Consider the following 14,929-nt stretch of genomic DNA (forward strand, 5'->3'; position numbering starts at 1 on the left):
AGAAAGAGAATAAAATTAAACCAAAAGAGCACAACAATTTAGAGTAATTTGCAAAGTGATCCTGAAAATATAATACTTTTGCATTACAGTACAGTATGGTAGTAATTGTTCACAGCAAAGACCCTGTGTCATATAGAACAGGTTCAATTGTGTCTTGAATTTGGAATGCAGAAAAAATATGAGAATTATCTTAGAAACTATCTTGTGCAAAACTTAACCAACTTCAAATATCAAATTAAAATGTCTGTCACCTAGAAATCCTAGAATTCCTCTTTTTCTAATTAAACTAGAAATAAGGAATAATTATATTTGCATGTATTATCTATTCTTTAGAGTGTTCTAAGCCCCAAATGCTGAGCAGCTTATTTATATTGAACTCATCTCAATGAGGCTTCCATGTGGGTATTTTGTAAGAAAGATTTTAATGCTGCCCTACCTCTCCAGATCACTGTCCCCTGGCTTCTGAAGCTGTTTGTTCACTAAATAAAAAGGTCATTGTTCTAAGCTCTGTATCTGCGTATGCTACAGTGGGTACCTTCTGAGAAAAAAGTAAATGTGGTATCATGAAAATAGCACCAAATTTGGTACCAAGTAGCTATGTAGCTTTAAACAAATCCCCTAACATCTCTTATAGGGAGTCAGTAGATAGTTTCATGAAATCCCTTTCAGCTATCATGTTGTAAAAAATCAGTTCTACACAATATTGGTCAGAAAGAAAATCTTACTAGAGTAGAAAGGCTAGATGTAGTTAGTAGAAATAGAATATATTAATGGAGAACACTGGAAAAATCGTCTTAAGAAGTGTCTGTTCATATCCTTTGCCTACTTTTTGATGGGGTTGTTTGGTTTTTTCATATATTTCTTGGCTGTATAAATGTCCTTTTTTGAGAAGTGTCTGTTCATGTCCTTTTGCCCACTTTTTGATGGGGTTGTTCATTTTTATCTTGTAAATTTGTTTAAGTTCCTTGTAGATTCTGGATATTGGCCCTTTGTCAGATGGCTAGATTACAAAAATGTTATCCCATTCTGTATGTTGCCTGTTCACTCTGATGATGGTTTCTTTTGCTTGCAGAAGCTCTTTAGTTTAATTAGATCCCATTTGTCAATTTGGGCTTTTGTTGCCATTGCTTTTGGTGTTTTAGTCATGAAGTCTTTGCCCATGCCTATGTCCTGAATGGTATTGCCTTGGTTTTCTTCTAGGGTTTTTATGCCTTTAGACTGTTGGTGGAAGTATAAATTAGTTCAACCATTGTGGAAGACAGTGTGGCAATTCCTCAAGGATCTAGAACCAGAAATACCATTTGACCCAGCAATCCCATTACTGGGTATATACCCAAAGGATTATAAATCATTCTACTATAAAGACACATGCACATGTATATTTATTGCACCACCATTCACAACAGGGAAGACTTGGAACCAACCCAAATGCCCATCAATGATAGACTGGATAAAGAAAATGTGGCACATATACACCCTGGAATACTATGCAGCCATAAAAAAGGATGAGTTCATGTGCTTTGCAAGGACATGGATGAAGCTGGAAACCATCATTCTCAGCAAACTAACACAGGAACAGAAAACCAAACACCACATGTTCTCACTCATAAGTAGGAGTTGAACAATGAGAACACATGGACACAGGGAGGGGAGCATCATATACCAAGGCTTTTCGGGTTGAGGGGCTATGGAAGGGATAGCATTAGGAGAAATACCTAATGTAGATGATGGGTTGATGGGTACAGCAAACCACCATGGCACATGTATACCTATGTAACAAACCTGCATGATCTGCACATGTATCGCAGAACTTAAAGTATAATAAAAAATGAAAAAAGAGAAAACTGAGGATTAAAGAGGTTAAATATCAATTATATGTGAGAGCCATATTTCAGATCCAAATCTGCTCCGTGTTTCAGAGCCTGAGCTCTGCACTGTTGTACTGTGGCCAGAAATGGTTGCATTATAGAAACAGGAATCAAGTAGGATCTTGATTAGCAGATAAGATTTGTGAAAGTGAAAAAGGAAATGACCTCAGGAAAAATAACATATGGAACCACCTTGATTAGAGCAGGATATTGTCAGAGCATATTTTAAATTATTTGAGTTGAGGTGCAACAAGTTAATTATGCATGAAAATATTAAGAAAAATTCTAGCAGCAAAAAGAGGATGAATATGATAAACAAGGGATTGAAATCAGGTAGACCCTTTAGGAGACTTTATTTATAGTAACCCACAACGACTGAATAAAAACTGAACTCCGGGGAGTGACCCTGGGAATAGTGGAGAAAAGTTATATGGAAGATAGCTCAAGTGAAAAATTGATCAGAACTTGATTACAAATCAAACTGAGAATTAGGAAAAAGAGCAAGTCAACGATCCCACCAGTTTTGGTTTTGGAAGAGGATAGGGATGGGAAAACACTGGAAAAGACAGGGTAGCAAGGTGGTAAAACCTTGATTTTAATTCCCACATAGCTGTTCAAGTGGAGTGTTCTGTAAGCATTTTATGGGACAGACTTGGAGTTTAATGCAAAAACAGGAATGGAGAAATTTGAAATGTTGGCAACTTTTATATACTCCCTTTATGTTTGCAGCCCAGTTTCCTCCCATCCAGACTTTGACATTTTTTATTAACCAGTTGTGCATTAAGATAATACCATAAATCTGTTTCTACTTTCCAGAAAGAAATTCTGGAACAACAGCAGCAAGAACGAAATGATACCAATTTTCATGGCATTTGTATGTTTTGCAATGAAGAATTCCTTGGAAACAGGTTTGCCATTATGCATCTTTAAATGTTACTGTTTTTTAATCTGGAAACCCATCAAAACATCCTTAACTGTTGGTTATATAAATTAAGTTATATGTGTTGGCTCAGGACCCTTTCGTTTATAAGCAGTACTTTTTAAAAATATGCCCAACATCAAAGATGGACTGTAGTTGCTCTAAGCAGCAGAGGGGTATAAATTCTTAAAATGACAGAAGCAGATTTATGTTTAATATTATAGGGCTTTTAAAATTGGCTGACCGGCAAGACCATATGCCTCAAACTACTGCAGATGCACCTCCATATACTAACTCATTTCCTCTAAATCACTGGTAACTTTTCACTTTTGATTATTAAAAATAAAGACATAAAAAAGAAGTGGGGGCACTGGTGATTCTATCACCAATCCCAGCTGGTCCCAAACCAGCTGGTGCAGTACAATTCAATTCTGGCACTAATCACCTGGGATTAGCATCAAGTTTTACATATTTAAGGGCACAGGCTCAAACAAGACTGCCTTCACATTAGATACCCGCCATAAACTCATGTGGTCCCAAGACTACCCAAAGTTTTGACCACTGGTTATGAAGTCAGAGGTTCCCACTGATAATTTTATGGGTTTGATAATTTGCTAGAATTACTTACAGAACTCAGGAAAGCACTGTACTTATGATTACAGTTTTACTATAAAGGATACAGATGAGAAACAGCCAAATGAAGAGACAAATTGGGCGGGGTTTGAGAGGGTCCTGAATGAGGAGTTTCTGATTCCTCTTCCCAAGGAATTAGGACCTCTCACCCTCCTAGCACCTTAAGGAATTCACCAACCAGCAACCCACTCTGAGTTTTGGTATCCCGAGTTTTTATGTAGAACTTCATTATGTAGGTATGATTGATTAAATTATTGAACTCCATCAGCAGCCCCCTCCCCTCTCTGGAGGTCTGACTGGCTCAAAGTCCCAACCCTCTAGTCATATGGTTGGTCTTTATGGTGACCGTTCCCCATCTGGAAGTTATGTAGGGTCCTACCAGGAGTCTCCTCGTTCGCATAATAATAAATATACTCCTATCACTAGAAAAATTACTAGAAACTTTGTGCTAGGAACAAGGGACAAAGACCAGACACATTTATTATTATGCATCAGTAATGTTTACAAATGTACATTCACTTAAATACAAGTTATGAAGTTGTAACCTCTAGGAACTCAGGATGATTTCACTGATTCAGCATACAGTGGACAATCAGAAAAATATCATTCTCTGCTAACTTGAAAGAAAGCAGTCTTTAGTGAAAACATAGCCCAGCACAGTAACTGACATTGTTATGTGAAAAACCTTGGAAAGGAGAAGGTAGCTACTTATTGGAATTTATGAAAGAGTTTAGTTGAGGCATTAATGTTCAAAACACCAGTGGTAAAGGTTTGATTCTCGGATCAGTTAACATAGAGAAAAATCTGTGCCACGGCCACTGATTGTACTTCTAACTTTTTCCTTCTATTTCAAAGGACTTTATGGGTATAACAATAAAGGCCAGTCTTAAAAGTTAACTTGAAAGTACCAGTGAAAACCCATGCCACCATCAGAAAAATTACCAAACATTACTACTGACAATGTTTTAACAAGATATTTCTGATTTTATGTTAAGGTGATTATTGACCTAGTGAGGAGGCATGTGATTATTGTCAGAGATCTCTAGTATTGGCATATGGGAAGCTACAAATGATATTTTTGTTTTCTATAAAGTTCTAGTGATGAATGTGGATATTGATATGATTTGAAATATCTATCCATATGATATTAAATTCTTACAATATTGGTATTTGAACATACTAAATATTAGTGTTTCTCTAGTTCCTAATATAATCCCCCTGTTCCTCTAGTCTAACTTATCTGCATTCTCTATTGAGTAGGGTCACATAGGAATTACATGAGCTCCTCAGGAGTCTTGACTTACGCCATTGTTCTGGCATAAGTAAATGTATATTTTTTTTAAATAACCAGTGAGAAAGATAAATAGTGTCTAGTTCTTATAAAAATCCCCTTTCCTTCATCGGTTCTTTTTATTTATGAAAAGCTCAGCCTGTAAGATGAAAGACCTGATTCCACTTATACACTATATTAGCAGTGTTGCAGGCGTACATTTGTGTCCTCCCAGCATTGGGACATAAAAATAGAAAGAAGGAGGTGGATAACAGACAAGGATAGAGTAATGAGTACTTTCTTCTTACCATACATCTAATTTTTCTCCTCCACACCCTTCATTATTTGTTTTAACCTGTTTGTGTCTTTTAATCTAAAGTATATCTCTTATAGACAGTATACAGTTGGATCATTTTTTATCCATTCTGCCAGTCTTCACCTTTTCATTGTAGTACTTAATTCATTTGTGTTTAATGTCATTATTAATAAGATCACGTTTACTTCTACCATTTTGCTATTGGTTTTCAATATGTTTTAGGTCTTCTCATTATTCTCCTCTATTGTTGCCTTCTTTTATGTTGAATAGGTATTTTCTAGTGTATGATTTTAGTTCCCTTGTTTCTTATACCATGGATTTTGAACTCTTTTTCTTAGTGGTTGCCCTGGGGATTGCAACTAACATTTCAATTGAAAACAATCTGTTTCAGATTAATAACAACTTTAATTTCAATAATATGCAAAAACTTTGCTCCAATGTAGTTTGTTTCCTCCTCACTCCTTTGTGCTATTGTTGTCATACAAATTATGCCTTTATATATTATCAGCTCATGAACATGTTTGCTAATTACTGCTTTATACAGTTATCTTTCATATCAGATATGAGAAGAAAGGGTCCTAAAAATGCAATTATACTGTATTTTATATTTACTTACATAATTACCTTTATTGGTGATCTTGATTTCTTTATGTAGATTCAAGTTATTGTCTAATGTCCCTTTCTTTTAACCTAAAGAACTTCTTCAGTTTCTTGTTGGAGAGATTTGCTAGCAATGAATTCTTGCAGTTTCTGTTTATCTGGGAATGTCTTGATTTCTCCTTCATTTTTTTTCTTCCATATTTTTTTGAGGAATAGTTTCACAGGATATAGAATTATTGATTGGTAGTCTTTTTCCTTTAGCACTTTGAATATGACATTCTGCTACCTTCTAGTTTCCATAATTTCTGGTGAGAAATCACTTACTAAGGACCGCCTGCCTGTATGTAAGGAGTTGACTTTTTTCTTGCATCTTTCAAGATCTTTCTGTCTTTGCCTGTTGACAGTTTATGTGTTGATAAGGATCTCTTATCTCTTGGTAAGAATCAGTGAATTTGAAGATTGTTCAATTGAGATTTTCCAGTCTTCAGAACAGAAGGAAAAAAGAACAACAACAACAAAAAATAAACAGCTACAGAGATCATCAATCAGATTCTTACCCTGCCCCACCAGAATTTGTGTTCCTGTTTGTGTGTTTAGTGATTTTCTTGGATTAATTCTCTTGATTTGTCCTACTTGAAGTTTATTGGGTTTCTTAGATGTTTAAATTAATGTATTCCGTCAAATTTGAAAAGTTTTTCAGACATTATTTATTTAAATGTTGTTTCTGCCCCCTTTCTCTCTGTCTCTCTGTTTCTCTGTCTCTCTTCGCTCGCCTTTTGGAAATCCTATTATACATATGTCGGTAAGCTAGATCTCTGTTGCTCTGTATTTTTTTGTTTTGTTTTTTTCTTTTGTTTCTAAGACTGGAAAATCCCATTTGACCAATCTTCAAATTCATTGATTCTTACTTCCAGCTTAAGTTTTTTGAGCCCCTCTAGTCAATTTTTTATTTCAGTTATTGTACTTTTCAAATCCAAAATTTCTATTGGTTGTCTTTTAAAAAAAAACTTTCTGGCTACTCTTGGCCACTCTGTGTATGATACATCTCTGCTGTGTCTATGGAGCAGCATTTTTAAAACATAAAGTAAAATACATAATAATTTATATCTTTTTATTGGTATTCTGTTTGGTAAGATATCATTTTCATAATTTCCTTTGATTCTTTCGTCAGGGGTTTCTTTAGTTCTTTTGAACATATTCATATTAGTTAACTTAAAGTCTTTGTCTACTGTGTCCAACATCTGGACTTTCTCAGGGGTGATTTCTGTTTCTACTTTCTTCCCCCGTGTATATAGACCAAAGTTTCTTATTTTTTTTTTGCATGTCTTGTAATTTTTTTGTTGAAAACTCAACATTTAAGTAATATAATGTGGCAACTCTGGAAATTGGATTCCTCCTCCACCCCACCAGGGTTTTTGTTACTTTTAGTGTGTTTAGTGACTTTCTTGGACTAATTCTCCAAAGTGCATATTATTGCTAATGTGTAGCCACTGAAGTCTCTGCACAGTTAGCTTAGTGTTCAGCTAATGATCAGAGAGAGATTTCGTTAAATTCCTTGAACCATTTTATCTTCTGCCCTTTGTCAAGGGGCTTTGTATGTGGGTTGGGACATACCTTCAACACTTCATCAGTTTACAGTTCTGCTTTAGCCTCCACTTCTTGCTTATGTAGAGTTTCAAGGTTAACCAGAGATGAGAGATTAGGATCTTCACAGGTTTTTCTGGGGCATATATAGACCGGCACATGTGTATGGCCTTCTAGATCCCCAGGAAAATGTCAACTTTCAAAGTCCTCTATAGACACCTCATTACCCAGATTTTCCTTCCAAATTTTTTGGCCTATTGTTTGCTGCAATTAGTATTGCCTCAGGGAACTGTGATGTTACAAAATTGTCACTGATTGTTTCTGGCAAATGCCCTAGGGGTGAGAATTTTTTCAGTGGGTAGGCTGAATCATGTCAAATAAAGACAAACCCTGTGAATGGGCCTTTTCCCATCACCTGCCATATAGGCTGAATAGTAACAGTCCTTGTAACATTTCTTTCAGAATGGCCCACTTGTATTCTGTCCCCTCCAGTGGCTCTGAGCCTGCTGTTGTCAAGGCTATTGTGGAGCTAAGGGGAGGAGAATGGAATGGGGCAAATTAAAACATCACAAAGCTCACCATTCTTACCACAGTTGAGCCATGTTTCTTAAATAAATGTTCGTTGGATTGTTGCATGCCTCCTGTTAATTCCAGAGTCCTTAAAAAGTTGATTTTGACCATTTTCACCAGTGCTACTGTTGCTTTAATAGAGGAGCAGATTTTCGGAGGTCCATGCCCCACTGTTCCAGAAGTGCTTCTCTCAAAGCTATTTCTTTAATTTAATCCTGTTTGCCCAAATCACATTTATAAGTTTAGTGAAAACTGATTACAAACAGTATTAAACCAGGAAAAAAAATGAGATCAGAGAGCACTATGTAGGGAAATATTTATTCCTAAAGTATAGGGAAAGAATATTTGAAAAGGAAAAGTACATGAAATAATTTTTTAAGTAAAACTTCACTTCAGCCCAAAAGGTATTATGTATTTATAGTTATTACATGCTTTTGAGGACCATTATGAAAGTGAAAAAATATAATACCAGTGCTTCTTGATTTACAGTGGGGTTACATCTCAATAAAGTCATTGTACATTTAAAATGTCATAAGTCAAAAAAAATTTAATATACCTAACCTACCTTAGGCATGCTTTGAACACTTACATTAGCCTACAGGTAAGCAAAATTGTCTAACACAAACCGTAGTTTATAATAAAGTTTTGAATATCTCATGTAATTTATTGAATATTGCACTGAAAGTAAAAAACAAAATGGTTGTCAAAGTACAGTTAGGTCATTAATAATAAAATTAAGCTTATAAAGAAAGGAGTTAAAATAATAATTTAAACTGTTATACATTTAATTTCCCAGAAATTAAAGCAAGTTGACATTAGGAATTAATTTAAAAATTAAAGAAATAATTCAGCAATTTGAGGAATCATCTTGGCTGATCAAGAATTAAAGGACTTCAGGCCTGGCGCGGTGGCTCAAGCCTGTAATCCCAGCACTTTGGGAGGCCGAGGCGGGTGGATCACGAGGTCAGGAGATTGAGACCATCCTGGCTAACATGGTGAAACCCCGTCTCTACTAAAAATACAAAAAACTAGCCGGGCGTGGTGGCGGGCGCCTGTAGTCCCAGCTACTCAGAGGCTGAGGCAGGAGAATGGCGTGAACCTGGGAGGCGGAGCTTGCAGTGAGCCGAGATCGCGCCACTGCACTCCAGCCTGGGTGACACAGCGCGAGACTCCGTCTCAAAAAAAAAAAAAGAATTAAAGGACTTCAAAATCTGATATGAAGCAGATCACATAAGGTGCCATCTCTACTCCAAAGCCGCAAAGATTTTCTTGGCCCTTTACCAACCAGCAGCTGTGGCTAGAAGGGTGAAGCCTTCCCTCCCTTCTCACCTCAGACTAATAGGCTGAATCAAGCTAATTTTGAATTAGCTAGCAAACCACTTAAGTACTTGTATTAGTCAGGGTTCTCCAGAGAAACAAGACCAATAGTATATATAGATATGTAAGAGGGGACTTATTATGGGAATTGGCTCACACAATTATGGAGTCCAAGAAGTGTCACAATACGCCATCTGTGAGTTGGAGATCCAAGAAAGCCGATGGTAAATTCAGTCTGAGTCCAAAGGCCTTAGAACCATGAAGTTGAGTATTTAGGGACAGGAGAAGATGAATTTCCCAGCTCAACTATCTGGGCCCCCAAACCTTGGATGATGCCTCCCCTCATTGGTATGGGCTATCTTCTTTACTCAGTCTGCTGATTCAAATGCTAATCTCTTCCAGAAACACCCTCACAGACACACTGAGAAATACTGTTTTTACCAGCTATCTGGGCATCCTTCAACCAGGTCAAGCTGACGTGTAAAATAAACCACCATAGTGTTGGAGAGGACAGCCAGCCCCTTCTTGAGCCTGCTGCCAGCTCCATCTGTACCTGGCCCCCCTTTCAGAGCCTGGATATCAGGCTTAGAACCCTGGGTAGTCCTGGCTAAGGATAGGCCACTCCTAGGGGAACCTCCCCTAAAACCAGAAGACATCAAGGACCACCAGATCAGAGCATGGGACCAATTGAAGACTGTTAACCCCACCAACCCTCTTCCTAACACTGACTTGGCCTTCACTCAGTCCCCTTCCAACTCTTAGATGTCAGTCATAGAACCCTTGGTAAACCTGGCTCAATTTTGGCCCACTGTGGTAGAACTGTCCTGGATCCAGAAGGCATTAGGGATGGTGGCAATTAAGTATGTGGCCAGGGTAGCCTCCTAACACTCCTATCTGCTTTGAGACAGCTGCTTGTTAGCCCTCATTCCCTCACTTTCAATGTCTGTATTCCTGGCTGGCAAGCCCCCAAAAAGTTCAGAGCAAGCCTAGGCTCACATGGGCTTGTTCTCAGTAGGGCAACATAGCCTGGGATCATGGGGACCTTCCTAGTACACCTACACCTCCTGAGCCAGCTACTGTATCTTGGTCCATTCCAAGGCTTGGGTGTCAGGCCTGAAAACCCTGGGTAGACCTAACAGGCTTGGTTGCTGTTGGGGGAGCACTTTGAAGTCAAGAAGGCCTGACCTAGCTAAGCCTGGAAACAAGTTCTAAGGACTGTCAGTGAGTTCCACCCACATCCCTCCCAGCAAGCTGCCGGCTGCAGCCAAAAGCCTTACTAAACCAATCCTCTTAGATCCCAGAAGCCACTGTGGCTTACCTGAACAGAGCCTTCGAGACTGGCCAAGCCTCCAAACTCATTTACCCCATGAGCCAACCACTGGCCTCTCATCTCGTAACTCAGACTCTAGATGACAGATTCTTGGGCCCCAGAGAGGTTGAGAGCAGGATTAGGCTCCCTTGAGTATATTCAGTGTGACTCTTAATGGCAAGACATTTTGATCCTAGATAACCTGAGGGTGAGGGAAACTTCCCAACCCACCTATACCCCTTGAGTCCGATATTATTTCTGAAAGCACCCAGGCACAATCTAGACTCTGGATCTTCATCCTGGAAGTTCTAGGCAGATGTTAACTATGACTTGGCCACTCTAGGAGAACCTGCCTGGATCCAGAGGCACTGTACTTTACCCCAACATGGCCTTGGGGATAGGGGGAACTTTCCGACCCTCTGCCTGACACCCTCTCCCCGACACCCTCTCCCCACCCCAAAACACACACACACCTACCACACTGCCTACAAGAGGCTCCCAGCTCTGCTTTCACCTGAACTGTTCCACAGCCTGAGCCTCAGGTCTGGAACCCCTGGCAAGGTCTAGCTCTGTCTGGGCTGCCCCTGGGAAAACTTTTGTGGGCCCAAAAGGCACGGTGAACTACCCCAACAAGTAGTTTTAGTCAAAGTTATCAGTAATAGGCAGTGAGACAAATGAGCACACTAACTACAAGGCTAATAAATGTATCCCTTACATAGTAAAAAAAAAAAAAAAAAAAAGTCAACAAACATTTTTATAGAAATGTTTGTTTTATTTCTTTATTTCACTTTCTCGAGGGGAAAAAAACACTAAAAGCATTTTTTTGAGGGGGACCATGTAAGTGTCTAAATAATCTAGATAAAACCATATAATATCTCACTATGCATAGTCTATCAATGGTGCTTATACTGATGAGGCTTTCCAAGACAGTCACCTTTATTTTATGAACTAAAGTTGGGAGAAAAACTCTGTAGAATATATTATACACGTATACTTTTTTGCTATGTAAAAGTTACATAATTACATTTGTCCTTTTCTGTGTACGTTAATCAAGAAGTTGGTCATTATGTTGCAGATTTTCACAGCCCTTGCATTTAATAGACCTGTTAACTGTGGGCTGCAGGTCACTGTCCAGTGATACACTGGACCTGTTAACTGTGGGCTCCGGGTCATTGTCCAGTGATACACTGGACCTGTTAACTGTGGGCTCCGGGTCATTGTCCAGTAATACACTGGACCTGTTAACTGTGGGCTCCGGGTCATTGTCCGATGATCCACTGGCTAAATGCCTGTGATCTTAGGTCAGAGCAGGTTGTATTTCTGTTAGGCAGTTGCCTCTTACTCTTCTCCATGATGAATTGGAAAAGTAGAAGCAGCACAGTTAATTTAATAGTTTAAAGCAGTGATCCCCAACCTTTTTGGCACCAGGGACCCATTTCAGAATGAAACTGTTTTATCTCAGATCATCAGGCATTAGATTCTCATTGTCATAATGAGTGCACAACCTAGATCCCTCATATGCACAGTTTACAATAGACTTCGCGCTCCTGTGAGAATCTGATGCCACCACTGATCTGACAGGAGGTGGAGTGCAGGTGATAATGCTCACTTGCCCACCTCCCACCTCTTTCTGTGCCGCCTGGTTCCTAATAGGCCATGGACCAATACCCCTGGTTTAAAGGACAGAACCTGATTCTTCTATAGAGTGTAGCCAAGCAGCAGATAGTGGAACAAACTGGTTTCCCTTTACAGAACTGATGTGACTGTACACTTACATACTTTATAATGTCACTCTTTAGTAGCTGAAACGTTTGTGCTTAGCACTTGCTTATACTTCTAATTAGTGTTTTTATTATGTGAATGCTATTCCAACCCAAATGTGTTCTTAGATGATTTGTGAATAATCCTAATTGCTCAAATTTCTTCCTAGATCTGTTATTTTGAACCACATGGCCAGAGAACATGCTTTCAACATTGGATTGCCAGACAACATTGTAAACTGCAATGAATTTTTGTGTACATTACAGAAAAAGCTTGACAAGTAGGTACTGATTTATGGAACACTGCCTAAAGCTCTTTTAATCTTGGACTCTGTTGTGAATTTTTTAAAATTAATTTAATAGAGTAATTAAAGAAGCAGGAGTTTCCCATGTTGGAGGAGTTCTCATTTTGTGCAACAGTCCTTATTTTGTCTAGATCATATTGCCTTTGGTGTTTTTTAAATTTTTCAAATATACTATGTCATATATACCAAACAATATACATATCATACAACATATGCTATATAGGATATGAAGAATATACTCACTGTCTAACCTAAGAAATAGAGCATTGTTAATTCCTTTGAATCTCCCTGTGTGCCTTTCCTCATTAGTATTTCCCCCAGAAACCACTATTCTTAATTTTGGAATTGTAATTCCTTTGGTTTTCACTGTAACTTGTCTACATATTTAGTAAGGTAAATATATTGTCAAATTATGGAATGGTGTTTAGTTTTGTGTGAAACATAGTGTACTGTATGTATTCTTCTCCCTTTTGGTTTACATTCACATTTGTATATAATACTCCATTTCCTCAAGGTCACATTCTGGCAACTATATCCAGAGCTTAGCCTGTTGAAATAGGGAAGAAAATTCTTTAGGTCACCAGAATGACTTTCAAAAATGTATCCACTTTTTTTTCTAGGAAAAGAGCCTAAAATTTTTTCTCTGAGAACCCAGTTTTTTTTATTCAAATAAAATACTAACAAGTGTGGTGCTTCAACCCACAGCATTGAGAGCAACAACATTAAAGGTAAAATAAGACCCAGGCACGGTAGCTCACAACTGTAATCCCAGCACGTTGGGAGGCCGAGGTGGGCGGATCACCTGAGGTCAGAATTTGGAGACCAACCTGACCAACATGGAGAAACTCCGTCCCTACTAAAAATACAGAATTAGCCAGGCATGGTGTTGCATGCCTGTAATTCCACCTATTCGGGAGGCTGAGGCAGGAGAATCACTTGAACCCGGGAGGCAGAGGTTGTGATGAGCAGAGATTGTGCCATTGCACTCCAGCAACAAGAGCAAAACTCTGTCTCAAAAAAATAAATAAATAAGAGGTAGCAAGTAATCCAGATTAATTATAAAAAGTTTTAAATTCAAATTCTGATGTCAACACTATGTTAAATCGAGTCCCTTCACCCTTTTGTTAAATGACTATTTATAACATAAGACCAAATGTGCCTTCTAGCAAGATTAGCAATAATGAATATCTGTAATCAGCTTATCCCCCATAAATTGTCGACCATAACAGAATATACTACAAAAGAATATTATTATGCCCTGGAATATATTTTTTGGCATAAGAAATTGATGAAAAGGTGTTTAGTAGAGATAAAAACAAATTCAAAATTGAAACAATAACAGATTGCAATCATTTGAGAGTTTCCCATGTAAAAGATATTTATACTTAGACACTGTGTGGCTCCAGAAAGTAGAACTCTCTACTTTTTACTGAATAGCAGTTATAATACATGTTGTATCAACTCTCAGGCTTAGTATGAGAAAGACATTTTGTTAATAATCTGCTCAAAACTGGTAATTGCTGCTTCATTAGGTAATGAATGCCCAGTTGGTGTAAATATTCAAGCAGAAGGTATATGAGAATTATATGGTAGTAACAGCTACTATTTATCTTATTCACATACGTGAATAAATACCTAGCACAGTTCATAGTGCACAGTGAGTGCTCAATAAGTATATATATGAAATTGTCATTTCAAAATCTCTAAAATGTTGGTATTCAGTTTAGAAATCAGAAAATGGCAACAGAGAAGGCAAGTAACTTTACCAAGTCCCCCAGCTAGCTGGCACTGCAGCAAGGAATTAAACCCTGCAAATCAGCTCACAGGATATCACAAACCATGCAGTAATTATTATATACACTGGGTGCAGTCAGTGCAAGTCATTATAATCATATGAAGAACATACCTACATACTTACTTTAGAATTGGTAATTCAGTTAGTAAAGAACCAAAATGATTTTTGGATATGACCTATCTTTGTCACAGTCTTAACTAAAGAGCTAAGTTGGTCAGCTTAGCTAACTAAAAAATACACCATAGTATGCACTCTCCAAAGCCAAATGAATAAAGTGAGGGGGGATTCTGACAAGGATGGTGTATCCCATTTGAAGATTCTGTGTGACCTAAAATGAATAAATACAAAACTCAATAAAGGACTAGGCCGGGCGCGGTGACTTGAGCCTGTAATCCCAGCACTTTGGGAGGCCGAGACGGGCGGATCACAAGGTCAGGAGATTGAGACCATCCTGGCTAACACGGTGAAACCCCGTCTCTACTAAAAAATACAAAAAAACTAGTCCGGCGAGGTGGCGGGCGTCTGTAGTCCCAGCTACTCGGGAGGTGGCGGGCGTCTGTAGTCCCAGCTACTCGGGAGGTGGCGGGCGTCTGTAGTCCCAGCTACTCGGGAGGTGGCGGGCGTCTGTAGTCCCAGCTACTCGGGAGGTGGCGGGCGTCTGTAGTCCCAGCTACCTGGGCTGA

At 38.5% G+C, this 14,929-nt stretch overlaps 1 protein-coding gene across 2 annotated transcripts in view; it reads left to right on the forward strand.

Moving 5' to 3' along the window:
- Positions 1–14,929, forward strand: part of ZNF277 (zinc finger protein 277) — a 144,195-nt gene that overhangs the window by 115,493 nt on the left and 13,773 nt on the right. For both annotated transcript variants that reach the window (XM_001099338.5, XM_015134763.3), the window contains exons 5-6: positions 2,685–2,776; positions 12,317–12,427. In XM_001099338.5, coding sequence (XP_001099338.3) covers positions 2,685–2,776; positions 12,317–12,427 — 203 coding nt within the window. The remainder of the gene's footprint in view (positions 1–2,684; positions 2,777–12,316; positions 12,428–14,929) is intronic.

This window comes from Macaca mulatta, chromosome 3, assembly GCF_049350105.2.
Source record: "Macaca mulatta isolate MMU2019108-1 chromosome 3, T2T-MMU8v2.0, whole genome shotgun sequence".
NCBI classification, from domain to species: Eukaryota; Metazoa; Chordata; class Mammalia; order Primates; family Cercopithecidae; genus Macaca; species Macaca mulatta.